General features: G+C 45.3%; 1 protein-coding gene and 1 pseudogene across 1 annotated transcript; both read right to left on the reverse strand.

Moving 5' to 3' along the window:
- Positions 1 to 7096: 7096 nt before the first annotated feature.
- On the reverse strand, positions 7097 to 8291 carry LOC148480779 (uncharacterized; annotated as a pseudogene).
- A 73-nt stretch (positions 8292 to 8364) lies between these two features.
- Positions 8365 to 18060, reverse strand: LOC148480780 (uncharacterized). Its single transcript, XM_088453858.1, is given in 2 exon segments — positions 8365 to 9051; positions 18049 to 18060. Coding segments are annotated over 2 exon segments (699 nt in total).
- Between the last annotated feature and the right edge of the window lie 491 nt (positions 18061 to 18551).

The raw sequence follows: 18551 nt of genomic DNA on the forward strand, positions 1-18551 counted from the left end.
CCCACTGTCCTCATACACTAGTATCACAGATATCTCCTACTTACCTTTCTCTCCCAAATGGTCCGCTGTCCCCATACACTAGTATCACAGATATCTGCTGCTTACCTTTCTCTCCCGGAATGGCCTGCTGTCCCCAAACACTAGTATCACAGATATCTCCTGCTTACCTTCTTCTGGTGGAATGGCAGCTGTCCCCGTACACAAGTATCACAGATATCTCCTGCTTACCTTCCTCTCCCAGAATGGCCCGCTGTCCCCATACACTATCACAGATATCTCCTGCTTACCTTCCTCTGGCGGAATGGCCGCTGTCCCCATACACTAGTTTCACAGATATGTCCTGCTTACCTTTCTCTCCCGGAATGGCCTGCTGTCCCCATACACTAGTATCACAGATATCTCCTGCTTACTTTTCTCTCCCAGAATGGCTCACTGTCCCCATACACTAGTATCACAGATATCTCATGCTTACCTTTCTCTCCCGAAATGGCCCGCTATCCCCATACACTAGTATCACAGATATCTTCTACTTACCTTTCTTTCCTGGAATGGCCCGCTGTCCCCATACACTAGTATCACAGATATCTCCTGCTTACTTTCCTCTCCCGGAATGGCCCCCTGTCCCCATACACTAGTATCGCAAATATCTCCTACTTACCTTTCTCTCCCGGAATGGCCCCTGTCCCCATACACTAGTATCACAGATATCTCCTGCTTACCTTCATCTGGCGGAATAGCCGCTGTCCCCATACACTAGTATCACAGATATGTCCTGCTTACCTTTCTCTCCCGGAATGGCCTGCTGTCCCCATACACTAGTATCACAGATATCTCCTTACTTTTCTCTCCCAGAATGGCTCACTGTCCCCATACACTAGTATCACAGATATCTCATGCTTACCTTTCTCTCCCGGAATGGCCCGCTGTCCCCATACACTAGTATCACAGATATCTCCTGCTTACTTTCCTCTCCCGGAATGGCCGCTGTCCCCATACACTAGTATCACAGATATCTCCTGCTTACCTTTCTCTGGCAGAATTGCCCACTGTCCCCATACACTAGCATCACAGATATCTCCTGCTTACCTTCCTCTCCCGGAATATCCGCTGTCCCCATACACTAGTATCGCAAATATCTCCTACTTACCTTTTCTCTCCCGGAATGGCCCGCTGTCCCCATACACTAGTATCGCAGATATCTCCTGCTTACTTTTCTCTGGCAGAATGGCCCGCTGTCCCCATACAGTAGTATCACAGATATCTCCTACTTTCCTTCCTCTCCTGGAATGGCCCGCTGTCCCCATACACTAGTATCACAGATATCTCCTGCTTACCTTTCTCTGGCAGAATGGCCCGCTGTCCCCATACAGTAGTATCACAGATATCTCCTACTTACCTTCCTCTCCCAGAATGGCCCGTTGTCCCCATACACTAGTATCACAGATATCTCCTGCTTACCTTTCTCTGGCTGAATGGCCCGCTGTCCCCATACACTAGTATCACAGATATCTCCTGCTTACCTTTCTCTGGCAGAATGGCCCACTGTCCCCATACACTAGTATCACAGATATCTCCTGCTTACCTTCCTCTGGTGGAATGGCAGCTGTCCCCGTACACAAGTATCACAGATATCTCCTGCTTACCTTCCTCTCCCAGAATGGCCCGCTGTCCCCATACACTAATATCACAGATATCTCCTGCTTACCTACCTCTGGCAGAATGGCCGCTGTCCCCATACACTAGTATCACAGATATGTCCTGCTTACCTTTCTCTCCCGGAATGGCCTGCTGTCCCCATACACTAGTATCACAGATATCTCCTGCTTACTTTTCTCTCCCAGAATGGCTCACTGTCCCCATACACTAGTATCACAGATATCTCATGCTTACCTTTCTCTCCCGGAATGGCCCGCTGTCCCCATACACTAGTATCACAGATATCTTCTACTTACCTTTCTTTCCCGGAATGGCCCGCTGTCCCCATACACTAATATCACAGATATCTCCTGCTTACTTTCCTCTCCCGGAATGGCCCCCTGTCCCCATACACTAGTATCGCAAATATCTCCTACTTACCTTTCTCTCCCGGAATGGCCCGTCCCCATACACTAGTATCACAGATATCTCCTGCTTACCTTCCTCTGGTGGAATAGCCGCTGTCCCCATACACTAGTATCACAGATATGTCCTGCTTACCTCTCTCTCCCGGAATGGCCTGCTGTCCCCATACACTAGTATCACAGATATCTCCTGCTTACTTTTCTCTCCCAGAATGGCTCACTGTCCCCATACACTAGTATCACAGATATCTCATGCTTACCTTTCTCTCCCGGAATGGCCCGCTGTCCCCATACACTAGTATCACAGATATCTCCTGCTTACTTTCCTCTCCCGGAATGGCCGCTGTCCCCATACACTAGCATCACAGATATCTCCTGCTTACCTTCCTCTCCCGGAATAGCCGCTGTCCCCATACACTAGTATCGCAAATATCTCCTACTTACCTTTTCTCTCCCGGAATGGCCCGCTGTCCCCATACACTAGTATCGCAGATATCTCCTGCTTACCTTTCTCTGGCAGAATGGCCCGCTGTCCCCATACACTAGTATCACAGATATCTCCTGCTTACCTCCCTCTCCCAGAATGGCCTGCTGTCCTCATACACTAGTATCACAGATATCTCCTGCTTACCTTCCTCTCCCAGAATGGCCTGCTGTCCTCATACACTAGTATCACAGATATCTCCTGCTTACCTTTCTCTGGCAGAATGGCCCGCTGTCCCCATACACTAGTATCACAGATATCTTCTGCTTACCTTTCTCTCCCGGAATGGCCCGCTGTCCCCATACACTAGTATCACAGATATCTCCTGCTTACCTTTCTCTCCCGGAATGGCCCGCTGTCCCCATACACTAGTATCACAGATATCTCCTGCTTACCTTCCTCTCCCAGAATGGCCCACTGTCCCCATACACTAGTATCACAGATATCTCCTACTTACCTTTCATATCCCAGAATGGCCGCTGTCCCCATACACTAGTATCACAGATATCTCCTGCTTACCTTTCTCTGGCAGAATGGCCTGCTGTCCCCATACACTAGTATCACAGATATCTGCTGCTTACCTTTCTCTCCCGGAATGGCCCGCTCTCCCCATACACTAGTATCACAGATATCTCCTGCTTACCTTTCTCTCCCGGAATGGCCCGCTGTCCCCATACACTAGTGTGACACCCTAACCACTAGGATTGAATTGTGTAGTAAGGTGTGGATCTCTTACCAAATACAGTTCCTGTTTCCTCTGTTATAGCCCCCATACACCTACACAATTTCTTGACGATTACACGATTTTCAAGCTATCATAAGATGGATCTTGTGAAAATCGTGTCTTTTTTTAGTAACTTATGATCCGATGCACGCTCCCGCTGTTCGTACAATCGTGTCTTCTGATCATATGTGCAGCACATCTTGCCCGTCGTATCCGTATGAGGATCATGCCATTTAGTTTGTTCATGCGATCCATCGTGTGGCATTTCAAGTCATTTCGATGACTGTTTCCCTAATGAGCCCCTGATGAGCCTGTGAGATCTTACGACTGATCCTGTGCTAGAAAAGCAACAAACATGCTGCAGGGACTGCCCGGGAGCTCCGGGGGAATCATAGGGAAAACGTATCATTCACCTGATCTTATCCTGGTCGTTTAGGTGTATGGGCCCTATAAGTCTTCCAAATTATTCAATACAAATATCAACAATAAATTGAATTTATTCGCACATAACCATTTCACAAAACAGCAAAGTGGTGCAAGACACAGTTGAAACAACAATTCGCATTACAACAATGTATACATGCATAGTGTTCCCTCTAGCTCCGGCGGCAGGCAGGGCGCCGGAGGTAGAGAGGGCAATCTTGTGCGCGCCCGAAAAGGGGGCGGGGTTATGAAAAGGGGGCGTGTCTGTAAGACGCGTCCCCTTTTCGTCATACTTGGGGGTGTGCCCGGCGCTTACGGACATGCCGGGCAGCCCCCAAGCGCTGCAGAAAGGGAGAATAGATGCCGGGCACATGCACCCGGCGTCTATTCTCCGGCGTTGACCGGGTCACCGCATGTTTGTCCACCCGCGGGACACTGCGTCCCACGGGTGAGAACGGCTCCCGCAGGCTGTTAGGGCAGGGCGCTTTTTGCCCTCCTCCTGGAGGGCAGGGTGCTTTTTGCCCTCCAGAAGGAGGGCAGGGCGCCACGCCCCGCTAAAACAGGCTAGCAGGAACGCTACATGCATGAGACTACAGGAAGGACACTCAGATCCTTGGGTAATTTTATTTAATAGGAACACTTCATTCTCATGCAGCAAGGTAGAGGGGTTAGCAATATACTATTTTACCCACAACGCATATGATAATACCATTAACCGTTTGTATAAAACAATATTTGCAACCTAGTGAACATTTAGGGCCTGATTCAGAGCCGCTCGTAAGCGGCCGCTCGTTCGCTCCGAGCGATGTTTGCCCAACTGCTTATGCGTACGGATCGTTATACGCATGCGCGAACCAGTCAGTGTGGCCGAAATTCATGTGCTTGCAAAATAGCGAATGCCTGATAATTTGAGTGACAGAAAGAGGCGTATGTGGGTGGTTACAGGGGAAGGTGCTTGAAAACGGGGAGTAGAGATCCGATCGCAGGCGTGCTTAAAGGTCAAAACGGGCATTTTATGGGTGTGCATAATTAAAACAGCAGCGTCATTGTGCTCGTCACTGGGTTATTTTATAGCCAGAACTGCTCGCAAAATTGTGGTAGCAAAAACCAACCACAAGAATAGCGAGCAGCTCATACCCTGGTCGATGTACTCGATTAATCTAATAAATAGCGGACATGACGTAGGATGCGAGCGGCCAGGGGGCATAGTTTCCCAAAAAACAACCGCAAGTTTTGTTCACTCGTTCAGACCTAGAGGCGTGAACAGACCGCAATTAGCGAACGGTTCATTTGAATAGCCACCCTTTTTTGAACGAACGACCGCAAATAGCGACCGGCTCTGAATCAGGCCCTTAGTCCCTGAATGTCTGGCCAGAACCCCTTGCTTGGTGCACTTTTCATTAACCAAGGCCTTAAGGCTATGTTGCTAGGATATCTGAAGTTATCTGTGAATGCTACACTGCCACTGATGGTAATACTGTCGCTGGCCCTTGAATGCTGAAAGCCCGGGCTTGGAACTTCTTTAAGATAGCCTGTAGCTGTCCCTGAAGAAGGCTGCCTTTGCCTAAAATGAGTATACGACGGTGGTTCTAGTCACGGGTGTTAGCAGAGAAAGTTCAACTCCGTATAATACAACATAAGTTAAGGTTAGATGGTCTGGACGAAATGACATAGGGCCTGATTCTGACCCGCTCGCAAGCGCTGTACGCTCGCAAGCGGGTCAATGGTGCCGAAGTGCGCATGCGCACGATGGAGGGAGCTCCATCGTGCGCATGCGCAAGACCCGGCGAGCGACGAGGAATACGTCGCTCGGGGTTTCACACCAAAGGGGGCTTGCTGTCGATGGTGAGTGACAGCACGCCCCCTTTGGTGGGCGTGCCGGGGGCGTGGCTGCCAGACGGAGGCGTTCCCATGGGAACGCCTACCGTCTGGGTCCGGGCCCACTGACATCACTAGTGATGTCAGTGGGAGTGATTTTGGCTCTGATAGAGCCAAAATCACTCCAGGGCTTGCGGCAGCGAGACCCTACCGCAGGGTCTCATCGCAAGCCCGATGGTCACGATGGTCTTGACCATCGTGACCATCATCATGGACGCTCACTATAGCTGTGGGTGGTAACCCACAGCTATGCGAGCGTCCAAGGGGCCGCTCCATTTTTAGGTAGGAGGGCCCTGATTCAGAGCGAGCGCTCTGGTCAGAACGTCCGGCTCTGAATCAGGCCCACAGTTCCTTATTAACTGTTAATTCAAGCTGAGTATCTGGGTATAGGAGAAGGGATTATCCTGATGCTATAAAGTAGATGAGGAATAAATTAACTCCATCAGGCTCTATCCTCATTGAATGGCTGTATTGTAGTTAATCTCTTAGTGTTGCAGAAACTACTATGAGCTCACAGGTAATTAGCCCTTTGCGTATTTATATCTGCCTGCAGTTTCTGTCAGTTCCGTGTGGTGCAAAACACTGTGCATCTAACAAACCTGCTCCTTGTAGTCCAGCTGATCAGCGCTTGCAGCACCTGGGATAGCGTCCTTTCCTCCAATCCAGCCTCCGCTGTCAGTCACCACAGAGGGAGAAGGCTTCGGGGCAGTCCCACCTATGCTGCTTCCTTTCCCAAGTAGCAACAGCTCCCTGACAAGCTCCGGGTGACACGTTCCCTCCATGATGGCCATTTCTCCTCACAGCCACGCTCCGGTCAGTCCAGCCTCTCACCCTGGAAATGGCACCCACGGCTTCCGCTGACAATCTCACAGCTGTCCGGTGAGTGCGTGGACCCTGCGCTGTATCACGCTTCCTCCGGACTCACTGTCAGTCAGCTGGGCAGCTCCTCTTATAGGCTCTGTCTGGGTCCTTGACACGCGCCGGCTCTGTTCCCCCCGGGTGCACGTGCTACATTACAGTCACAATGGCCATATATCACTGTTGGAGGGTGAGCTGGCCCCCCCTCAAGTCCAGTGGGGCAGTCCAGACCCTGCACTACCCCACCATTAACAGTCCACGGCTGGGGACAGTTCATAATCCCAAAGAGGAATAGAGACTGTCCAGTGGGCATAATATAGGGCATACAAATGCCAGTGTCCAGTAAATAAATAATACACATCACAGCCCTGGGGCATCATGCAAACTTAAATAAATATTGTTTATTTATTATATATTACTATTTATCTTATTAGTGATACTCCCAGAATTGGGGTTATCACATCCTTCCCCGCTGAATCATGCATGTCCTCACGCATGTTTCACACAAGTTTAAGCAAATTGTATTTACAATTTTCACCTTTAGATACACTATGACATGTGTAACAAGAACAACTTTGTTACAAATGTTAGCAACAACAATTATATAAATAACATTCTATTTGGATACTTTTAGGCAATCACAACAGCTATTAGGCATTCCATTGCTTATTACCAATGAGTCGAGTTCCTTTTGCGTCTCTTCCCTGACCTGCTACATGCTTGTTTCAAAATTGCAGGTACCTCTACAGAGCTTATGGCGATGTACTTGCAGTCAGGGTGATACCACTCTAGAAGAAGATCCGTCACTACTTCCTTATCTGTACTAGGAGTGTCATTAGGGATGTCAGTTTCAAACTTCAAGTTAACCAAATCTGGACAATTGGTTTTAGAAGGTTCCGAATCCTCCTCTGTGACGATAGGGTTCTCCCTTTCGGGATCCATTTCTTGTTTAACGAAATTTAAATTTTCCGGATTGTGATAATTTGTTTTAGGATAGAGGTCTTCTGCTCTAGATTCGCTCTCGGGCTCTGGTTCGGGAGAAGACTGTGGACCAATTACGTTGTGTGGACTCTGCAGCACTGTCTCATTTTGTTGTCCATGACGGATTCTTCTATTTCGGCTGATAATTTGTTCTACACCTGGTCCTCGAGGTCTCTTCAGTAATTGCGTGGAAAACTTCTGCGATGTAAATGGTGTCAATAACGCTTACGCTCTGTGGCATATCTGCTGCCTTGTACTGGAAAGCCACCAGGACCAGTGACATTTGCTGCTTGCAGACCTTTCGCTCCTTGGACCACATCAAACTCTACATTCTCTCCATCTCTCAAGCAGCGGAGGTACTTCCTGGGATTGTTCCTTTTGATGGCTGTATAATGGACGAACACATCTTCTTTAGTGTCATCCTGGTTGATGAATCCATACCCATGTCTCACATCGAACCAGATGACTTTTCCCGAAACCTTCCCATTATGGAATAGAGGGTCAACATCTATGATGGTGGTCAATTCATCCTCACTGGTATGACATGATTTGTTATAGCGGAGCCGCTATTCTCCATTGGCAGGTCTTACTCTTGTTCTCCCCGAGGCTCGGTCTCCATCCTCGGGGCCTGAGAGCTTAAATTCTCTGTCCAAGAACAATTTCTTTCAATATGTCCCAGTCTTTGACATTGATGACATATAGGGCGACCTTGAGGGTCAAATTGGTCTGTTGGTCTTCTTCCACCTCTGGGTGGTGGTTGCCACCATTCATTATCTGTTCTTCGCCTATCTCACCTCTGCCCAGAGGCACCAGAGGCTGGTTGCCTAGTCAAACTACGAACTTCGTTACATACTTTAGCTAGGTCTTCGGCCAATTCTTTCATCTGGCTCTGAATATTTAAAAAAAAACTCAGTAGCAGAAGTTTGAATGCTCTGAATGACTGGTTCTTTAAGGGCTTAGACATTCCCGATCCCTCGACCTGGATTCAGAACTGGACTCGGTGATTCCTGGAATCCCGGCATTTCCGGGAAATTAATCTCTCGGGTAAGTGTAGGGACAACTACTTGAATGGCCGTTTCCTTGAAGTCCAAAACGAAAGGCTCTGGCAACTGCATTCTCAACATGCGCAACTGGGATCTTATTCCTTCTGAACTTGAACCTTCAATAAATTGGGACACCAGGGTTTCCTCTGTGTCTCTTATCTCTTCAGCATGCCTTGCTTGAATGGCATGCAAAGCTTCCTGTAAACTTAATGCAAAGTCACGGAGAGTTTCTCTTGGCAGTTGTTTCCTGGAGTAAAATCGAGTTTTCAGTTCTGACAGGGTTCGAATTTCAAAAGTAGTGGCGAGCCGAAGTAAGATTTGATCCACTCTTCTATTTTCTTCCACAGGCCACTAGGTTACCTCTCAGAGAGCCGACCCTTTTAACTGTCCAATTAGCACTTCAACTTGTTGTTGTTCGCTTAGATAGAGTTGGAACATTGCCTTTATTTTGTTCTTAAATTCGGTAAAGGTAGTCCCATCTGTTCCATGGATGTCTCCGGTGTAGGTTGGCAACCACGGGGCGCCGAAATAATACGGTAATGTTGTGGGATTGAATGCTCCTGGTGCTCCTGCTCCGGATGTATGAATACCCCTAAATTGCTAGAGAGAAATAATCGCTGTCCAGACAATAATTGTGGTTCCAAAGCACAAATATTCTTATTGTATTAAAAATAGAAAGGTACACGCTTTTATCTAGCACAATTAGCGCAAAAACAATTAAATACAGAAAATAAGATACAGCCCAATACATACGTGTGCGCACCGGTCCCAGCATACAGTCATCAGTCCAGAAGCCTGTGGTCATCCAAGGAGAATGGCTGTATGTTGGGATCAGCAAGCAGGCTATATACTTTACAGATCACAGATATCAACAATGTAGACAGACAAACATAATTCCATTGGTTCTTGCTCTTGGTCTTTGTAGTACGCTGTTGTTCATAGGACAGTTCATATGTTGTCACTAGGGGTATGTCCCAATTCTCCAACAATGTCTTGAGATTACATTGTCTTTCTTTAACTGGTTTAAGACACTACATACAGAGTATACATTCTAACCAATAATTTCCTATGATCCATAACCATCGAACGCAAGATGCGACTCCCTCGCTGATAAACTCGAATATCTGGAAATAAACAGGGTGTCAGTATAGTACCAAACATGCCATGTCTACCATGTTGTATACCTTAAATATCATATATGCACACTTTATACCATAATGATTGTCTAACAAAACCTTTTCTTAATGCTAGGGAACCTTTTCTATATGTGCTTGCATAAGTAATAGTGATATATTTACAGAAATTCAGCAGTGCGTGTTGTGCGTCTGAACGCTGCGCTGCGTGCATGTGTCATGTATCATGCAAACATGTGCTGTATGGATTTTATTCATTAATGTGTATCTGAATATGTGTCATGGATTTATAATATATATACAGTCAGGTCCATAAATATTGGGACATTGACAGAATTTTCAGATTTTGGCCTCTATTCACCACCACAATGGTTTTGAAATGAAATAAACAAGATGTGCTTTAACTGCAGACTTTCAAATTTAATTTGAGGGTAATTACATCCAAATCGGGTGAACGGTGTAGGAATTACAACGGTGTAGGAATTACAACGGTTTCAATATGTGCCTCCCACTTTTTTAAGGGGCCAAAAGTAATGGGACTATCAACTCAAAAGCTATTTCATGGACAGGTGTGGGCTATTCCCTCGTTATTTCATTATTAATTAAGCAGGTAAAAGGTCTGGAGTTGATTCTAGGTGTGACATTTGCATTTGGAATCAGTTGCTGTCGACTCTCAATATGAGATCCAAAGAGCTGTCACTATCAGTGAAGCCATCATTAGGCTGAAAAATCAAAACAAACCCATCAGAGAGATAGCAAACACATTAGGTGTGGCCAAATCAACTGTTTGGAACATTCTTAAAAAGAAAGAACACACTGGAGAGCTCAGCAACACCAAAATTAATAATTATAATGTAATTACCCTCAAATTAAATCTGAAAGTCTGCAGTTAAAGCACATCTTGCTTGTTTCATTTCAAAGCCATTGTGGTGGTGAACAGAGGCCAAAATATGAAAATTCTGTCAATGTCCCAATATTTATGCACCTGACTGTGTGTATATATATATATATATATATATACATATATATATATATATATACATATATATATATATATATACATATATATATATATATATATTAATATAAATATATATAGCTTCATCCAGTAACTGTTTTTTTTATATTATTTTCATCTGAAGATAATTACAAAAGGTCATATAAAATGAAGTTTGCCCTGCTCACAGGTGGAGCAAGCCTTGGCAAGAAGTCTGAATTTTAACAAAGGCTTTCCTATGCTTATTTAGAATACAATTGTTAGTGCTTCTTAAACACATCAGTATTGGACACAAGGCAAACAATTGCTAATGATATTCAAACTTCTGACAATTGTTTCTAACTCTACATTCAGAACACTTCAATTGTGCATATCAGTGTCTGTGTTATATTTCAATTTCCACAGACATACTGTATCTGTATGCAGAGCTTCTCAATCTATATGCAAAACACTCACAGTATCTTTGTGTATTTTTAATTACTTTTCTCAGACATACTCCTGCCTCTCACACACTTGGCTAAACCTTGAATGATATATATATATACGCATTTGTGCGCATCGGCTTGCTTCCAACACAGAGTAGTGTCCAAATTTACTCTTTATCAGCTCATAAACGACTAGATCGTCAAATAATAATTACAAACCATCATAACCAATTATAAGACTTCGACAGTCCACCCTTTGATAGCAAACAATACGCTATCACACTCTGATCTTAACCTTTTGTAGTCATGCATAATAATGTATTATTCAAGGTTATATACGGTGGGACACAAGTAGGTCACTGAACCGTTAAATAATGCGTTTCAAGAGGGTAGAACAACCCTTATACGCCATCTGCGGATATATAGGGATCATTGGTGGGATGTGGGATCTCATCAAACCTATAAAGGAAGATTGGGGCGATTGATTATCTAGGATGTTTTAAAATAACTTTAACAATACATTCATGCATGACCACATGATTTTATATTTCATCATCTGATGGTACACTATAATTCGGGGTTGTAATACAGTTCTTCCTTGACCTTGGTATCCATAATATCATTGCTTACCACCATCATCACTGTTTCTCTGTTTGCCCTTGTACATTTTCCACACTTCAAGACATTAGGAACACACCTGACACATAAGCCAATTACTAGGATGACAATAAGTATGAGGATCAGGAGCTTGCCTATGCTCGCAACCATTTCCTGGACCCACTCTACTAGACTGGAGAACCATTTCACTGGGTTCAACCAAGAGAACCACTTTTCTACATTTTCCTCTACTTCAGCCACTGAAGCATTATGGTTCTTCTGAAATTCCCATTTTAGCTACAGAATTTCATCCATTTTCCGGTCTATCACCTCCTTGGGGTCACTAGTGTTATTTGTGATGTACGTGCAACACTTGACACCAAATTGGGTGGATAAAGTCACACAGTACCCTCCAGTGATAGCTGTTAAATAATTTAACACTAGCCTACGTTGCACAAGTTCTTTCTTGTAGGCCTGTAACTCCTTACCTGTATACCTGAACGTGTCATCATACATCTTGGTGATATTATCTATCAATTTGGCAAGATCTTATATATATCTAAAATTTAAAGTACCCTGAGCGATCCTGGTGGGATCCAATGCTACTAAAACTTGAAAGCCAGTTGCTTCACTAATCAACTGTGTGGCTTTATGTACATCACCAGGTATCATGTTTCTTTTGTCTCAGTGTTCATACTGTGTATGAAGATATGGAGATGGTGTATTCTTATGGATACCAAGAATTTCACCATGTGTAAGGGTTATAAGCTCTGGAAGTACCCTTTCCAGGTAGCATAAACCTTCTGGACTCGGAGAGTGCCACTTATACGCTTTCCTTCCACATATAAAATACACATCGGGGAGAATGTAAGGAATAGAATGCATCGTAATCATCAAACACATTTCCCTAGCAAATGATCCTATCTCAGGTTCTCCCACAATACCCTTCTAGTACCCTACCAACCATTTCTTTGGTGAAACTTTGTGTATACCGATATCGGAAGTGTCTCGCATTTTGTATCTAATTGTGCGTAACAGTTCAAAATTTATAGGCTCATAATCAGCTCTTAGTGAGAAGGTCATCATCTGGTTATTCCCAGTCACCTCCCAACTTTCTGGTTTATTGGAGTTGGTGATGTTCAAACATAAAAGTGATTTATCTACTTGGTACTGGTGGAGTTTAAAATAAGGTGGTTTGGTGTTTAGAAATTTTCCATCCAGCGTCTTCCCTTGTTGTAATTCTAAAACCTCAGAGACATTTAATGGAAACGGCACTAACCCTACATTATGCTGTCCCTGAGGCACATGAGAACACACCCAAGTCAGTCTGGTTTAAAACTTTGCCCACCATAGTATGATAATCCTCTAAAAGGTACCCAACTCAATACTGGTTATACTTAGGTTTGCAATTCTCATCAACTAAAGACCCACAAAACTCACAAATACAATAATCCTCAGACGAGAGACCTTCACACTGTCTCCGAGTTTCCAACAGAGCAGATCTCTTAACAATTACTGTACTGGGTTTGGTCAGCTACTCCCCTGGTTGGTTTAGCACTCCTTCTCCCAACTCCACTCCATTGATATCACCACCTGCTCCCCTCTTCGTCCTCTGTCCTCCGTCATAGAAACCAGAGATCCCGAAACAACCCAAGATAATGAGAACTCTGGGAGAAAACACAAAGATAACCACAGTAGACCACTCCATTGCTAAAACAATGATCTACAAATTTCTTTAGCTCACGTATCTCATTGTAACCTTTAACCTTCCCGGAACAGACTCGCAATTGACAGGTCTATGTTATCTGTCTCGATTCCGCCTTGTCTCTCCACCGGTTGGTTGACCTTCTTACAGTGAGTGGAATGGACCCAGGTATCTCTCTCTGCCACTTTCAAGGATGTTGTACTCGTCAGCTACACTTGATACAGACCTTCCCATCGATCTGTCAAACAACCTGAATGCAAGAAATTTCTGATCATAACAAATTCTCCAGGTTCAACATCATGACAGTTTGTTTCTGGCATATCATGTGACAACAATTTCAGTTTCTGCTGTTGCTGCTTTAAATGTTTACTCATTGTTATAAGATACTTTACAGTTACCTCGTTGTTACTTTTCAAATCTTCCTGCGGACTTATAATTAAATGAGGTTGTCTACCAAACAGTATTTCAAAGTGGGACAGATTGAGAGGGGGTCTAGGAGTTGTCCTTCTGGCCAACCCAGTCCAGTTTCCACCATGATTTTACTTAATTTATTTTTAATAGTGCCGTTCATCCTCTCCACCTTGGCACTGGCTTGCGGTCGGTAGGGGGTATGAAGTCTACTATTAATACCAATCAACTTACACATGTTTTGGAAGACATCACCTGTAAAATGAGTACCCCTATCACTTTCAATAATTCTAGGGATACCATATCTGCATACAAATTCCTGAACTATTTTCTTAGCAGTAAACACAGCAGTATTAGTGGCAGCTGGGTATGCCTCAACCCAATTAGAAAACACATCAGTACACACTAATACATACTTGAGATTCCTGCATGGTGGTAATTGGATTAAATCAATTTGTATTACCTGAAAAGGTCCGTCGGTCGGAGGAATGTGGGATGGTTCGGTGGGGATTGTTTTCCCAATGTTTTTCCTCAAGCAGGTCAAACAGGACATTGCTCTCTTTTCCGCTTGGGAAGAAAAACCTGGTGCACACCAGTATGCTCTCACCAATTTGCACATACCTTGCTTTCCCAAGTGAGTCAGACCATGCGCTGCCTCAGCAGGCTTGGGTAGTGTGCCTTGGGGGCCACTGGCTTACCTTGTCCATCTCTCCAGAGTCCAGAGGACTCCTGCCCACATCCCTTAGACCTCCAGACTGCCTTTTCCTGAATGGAACACAAATTTTGCATCTCAATTAATTTCTGCATGTCAATCATTTGAAACGTCATTTGGTTAATTGGCACACTCACTTTTAACCCTGCTGCCCATTTGGCAGCTTCATCTGCCCTGTTGTTGCCCAGTGACACCGGATCATCCTCACATGTATGGGCTTTACACTTAATTACTGCCACTGCCTTAGGCAATTGGATCACTGTCAGTAGTCTTTTTATATGTCTGGAATGTGCGACTGGTGTGCCTGCTGCTGTCATAAAATTTCTCAGACGCCATAGAGCACTGAAATCATGTACCACCCCAAAGGCGTACCTAGAGTCAGTGTAGATATTAGCAGATTTACCGTCTGAAAATTCACACGCTCTTCTTAGTGCCACCATCTCCGCCACTTGGGCCGAATGAGGTGGGCCAAGAGGTTCGGCCTCTATGATGTCTTCGTCATTTACCACAGCATAACCTGTGTGCAAGCCCTGGAGCGAGAGAGAAATTCTCTCGCTCCGGAGCTCACTACAAAAGGGGCGGCTGTCAATGTTGATCGACAGCTCGCCCCGTTTTGTAGGCGGGGCGGCTACACAAACGGTGGCGTTCCTGACGGAACACCTGCCGGTTTGTGGGCGGCCACACTGACATCAGCAGTGATCGAGCAGGAAGCTCCCTGGGGCTTGCGGTTGCCGAGACCCAACCTTAGGGTCTCGTCGCAAGCCCCGATGGTCGCGATGGTCTTGACCATCGCGACCATCGACCAGGAGGCCGCACTAAAAAATAAAAGCGGCCGCCCTCATGCAGAACGAGCGCTCGCTTCTTGCGAGCGCCTCTGAATGAGGGCCTAAGTCCTGTAGTGGCAGGGCCAAAATAGAAAAACCTGGGATCCACATTCTGCAGTATCCACACATTCCCAAGAAGGTACGGATTTGCTGTTGGTTCTGCGGCAGTGTCATGGTCTGTATGGCTTGGATTCTGTCAGTGGTCAGATGTCGTAACCCCTGGGTTAGGCAATGTCCCAAGTATTTAACCCTGGACTGGCATGGCTGTATTTTGTCCTTAGCAACCTTGTGCCCTGTTTGCGAGAGATGAAGCAATAAAAATTTAGTATCATTTAAACATGACGTAAATGAATCAGAACACAACAATTAATCATCCACGTATTGTATTAGAACAGATCCTTTGGCAGGTTGAAAAGATTGTAAACAGTCGTGTAGGGCCTGGGAGAAGATACTGGGGCTGTCTATGAAACCTTGGGGCAATCGTGTCCATGTGTATTGTACCCCCCCTGTATGTAAATACAAATAGGTACTGACAGTCAGGATGAAGAGGTACAGAGAAGAAAGCAGAACAGAGGTCAATGACAGTAAATTTGGTTGCATTTGGTGGGATCTGCATTAGAATGACAGCTGGATTCGGCACTAGAGGAAATTGGCTCTCTACTACCTTAGTAACCCCTCTAAGGTCTTGTACCAGCCTATAACCCCTCCCACCACTTTTCTTCACAGGAAAGATGGGACTGTTGGCTACACTCGCTGTACAGACTAAAATTCTCTGTTGTAATAATCGCTCAATTATGGGGTAAACCCCTATCTCTACCTCCTGTTTTAATGGGTACTGGGGATTTTTTGGAGCTTGCCTACCGCTTTTTAGATTTACCATTGCGGGAGCTACGTTTACCATCAATCCAGTGTCCTGTCCATCTTTGGTCCAGAGGGTCCCCGGTATCTGAGATAACATTTGTTCTACTAGAGATGGATTTTTATCTGAAACAGTAGAGTGAAACATTAACCTTTGTGGAGTGTCCAATATATCCCTCACCTCCTGCGCAACTCTCTCTGATATCTAGAAATATACCATCAGGGGTACAATAAATGACACATCCCAATTTACATAACAAATCCCTTCCCAGTAGGTTAGTAGGGGCCGCTGCTGCCAGGAGAAAGGAATGCCTGGTATGCAATGGGCCAATAGTAACCTCTGCAGATTTGGTTAAAGGATAATGTTGTACTTTACCCGTTACACCCATTGCTGGTACTGTTTTGCTGGTCACCTGTAAATTAGATGGAGATTTTATTTTATCACTGATCTGGTCGCCCCTGTGTCTACAAGAATGTTTAGTACCAGTTACGTCAATTAACATTACAGTTTCTTCTCTAGCATCCCCAGTTAACCTGACTGGCTGTAGACTACAGGTATGACCTGCCCCTGTTGACTCTCACTCTCCAATACAGCATTTAAGGCCACAATTGGAGCAGGTGACTGTGGAGAATTCCCTGCATTCTGCATATATCCCTTATGTGGATATCTAGGTACTCCCTGGTTAGGGGGTCCTACCCTCTTCACCTTATAGTTCCTAATTACATGTCCCACTTGGTTGCAGTAAAAACACCTTCGTGAGTGGGGTGGGTGAAAGGGTTGCTGAGTGAGTTGAGCGGTAGGGAAAGATTGTGAGTGTGGATAAGGATTTTGAGGGTAATTTGGTGGTTGTGAATAGTATGGGTTTTGAGGCTGTGTGTGATAAGTGGGGTAGGGCTGTGTTTGTGGCGGTGCAGGATTGGTGAGGGCGTGTAGCTGTGCAGGTGCAGGTGTGTCTGTGATGGTATATTCATTCCTTCTAGAGCTTGAATGCTAACAGCCATTAGCTTCTCGCTCTGGGTCTCTCTCTTCTTGAGGATGTTTTTATCGTGCTCAATAGCAGACTCCCTGAGTGTGTCTACAGTGACTCCTCTCCAGCCAGGTAGAGAGGTCTGGACTCGGGTCTTTAGATTGTCTTTAAGACCATCCATAAGTACCGTGATGACCATTTCTCTGTGATGGGTGCTATCTTTAATATCTTCTATCCCAGTGTACTGGGTGATAGTCTGCAGAGCTCGGGTACAGTAATCCTCTGCAGATTCACTCTCTTTTTGTTTTATGGTGAAAATTTTTCTCCAGTTAACTACTACCAAAAAATATACACCCAATTGAGTTATTATGTGGGTAATGTTACCTTGGTTATCCTCATCTGTTAAGGGACCATCTCCCTCCAATACGTAATCCGTGATAAACTTTTTCACGTTGGTATTGTGTGGAAGACAGGCCCTTAACACCACTCGCCAATCTTTATTGGTTTGAGCATTACCCAAGTTTTTCACAAATCTTTGGCATTTTGCTAATTCCTTCTTAGGGTCAGGGAAGTCAGTCATTATGGAATTTAGTTCAGCTCTTGTCCAAGGACAATGCATCACTACATCTCTTGTGGGCACCACACCATTCACATCCAGATTCCCATTGGGAACAGTTATTGTATGGACGAGATGTATGCCTGCCATAATGCTACCCTTGACCAAATTACCTAGTTGAGCGTTCAGCCTACTGCTACTACGTATGGTATTAGTAATCTCCGCTACTGTTAAAGCGGGGGTTAATACTTCCTGTACGGGTGGGGCTACCTCCATTTCTGGTACTAGTGAGGCAGCTACCTGTGCTTGCTGTTGTGGTACATTTAACATTTAATGCAACATGTTCCTTATAATTACTTAAGAGAGGGTACAGGTTACATGTTACATTTTTATGGGTTTTTACATCGACTGTACCTTTATCCCCATCCGCATAGACATTACCTTCCACAACGTTACCTTGCTGTGTGTGCGTGCTATTTCACTGCTGCTTAGCGCTGTGTGTGCACTTCCCTGCATCGTGCACGCGACGCTGGTTTGCATCTCATGCACACCTCTAAGCCACGTATCCCCCTCATGCTGCCACAACTTTAAACAATCGTTATACTTTATCTTTTTCTTTCGAGAGTGCACCATACAGATGCTATCTCGGACATAGGGCCTGATTCAGACCCACTCGCGAGCGGCTGTCCGCTCGCAAGTGGGTCGATGTTATGGACTGAGCATGCGCACGACGGAGGGAGCTCCGTCGTGCGCATGCGCCAGACGCGACGAGCGAAGGAAAGTCCTTCGCTCGTTGTGTCCAATCAAAGGGGGCGTGCTGTCAATGTTGATTGACAGCACGCCCCCTTTGGTAGGCATTCCGGGGGCGTGCCTCCCGTCAAAAGCCGGCCCACTGACATCACTAGTGATGTCAGTGG

This window comes from Taudactylus pleione, unplaced genomic scaffold (genome assembly GCF_031769625.1).
Source record: "Taudactylus pleione unplaced genomic scaffold, aTauple2 ptg000597l, whole genome shotgun sequence".
Taxonomy (NCBI): Eukaryota; Metazoa; Chordata; class Amphibia; order Anura; family Myobatrachidae; genus Taudactylus; species Taudactylus pleione.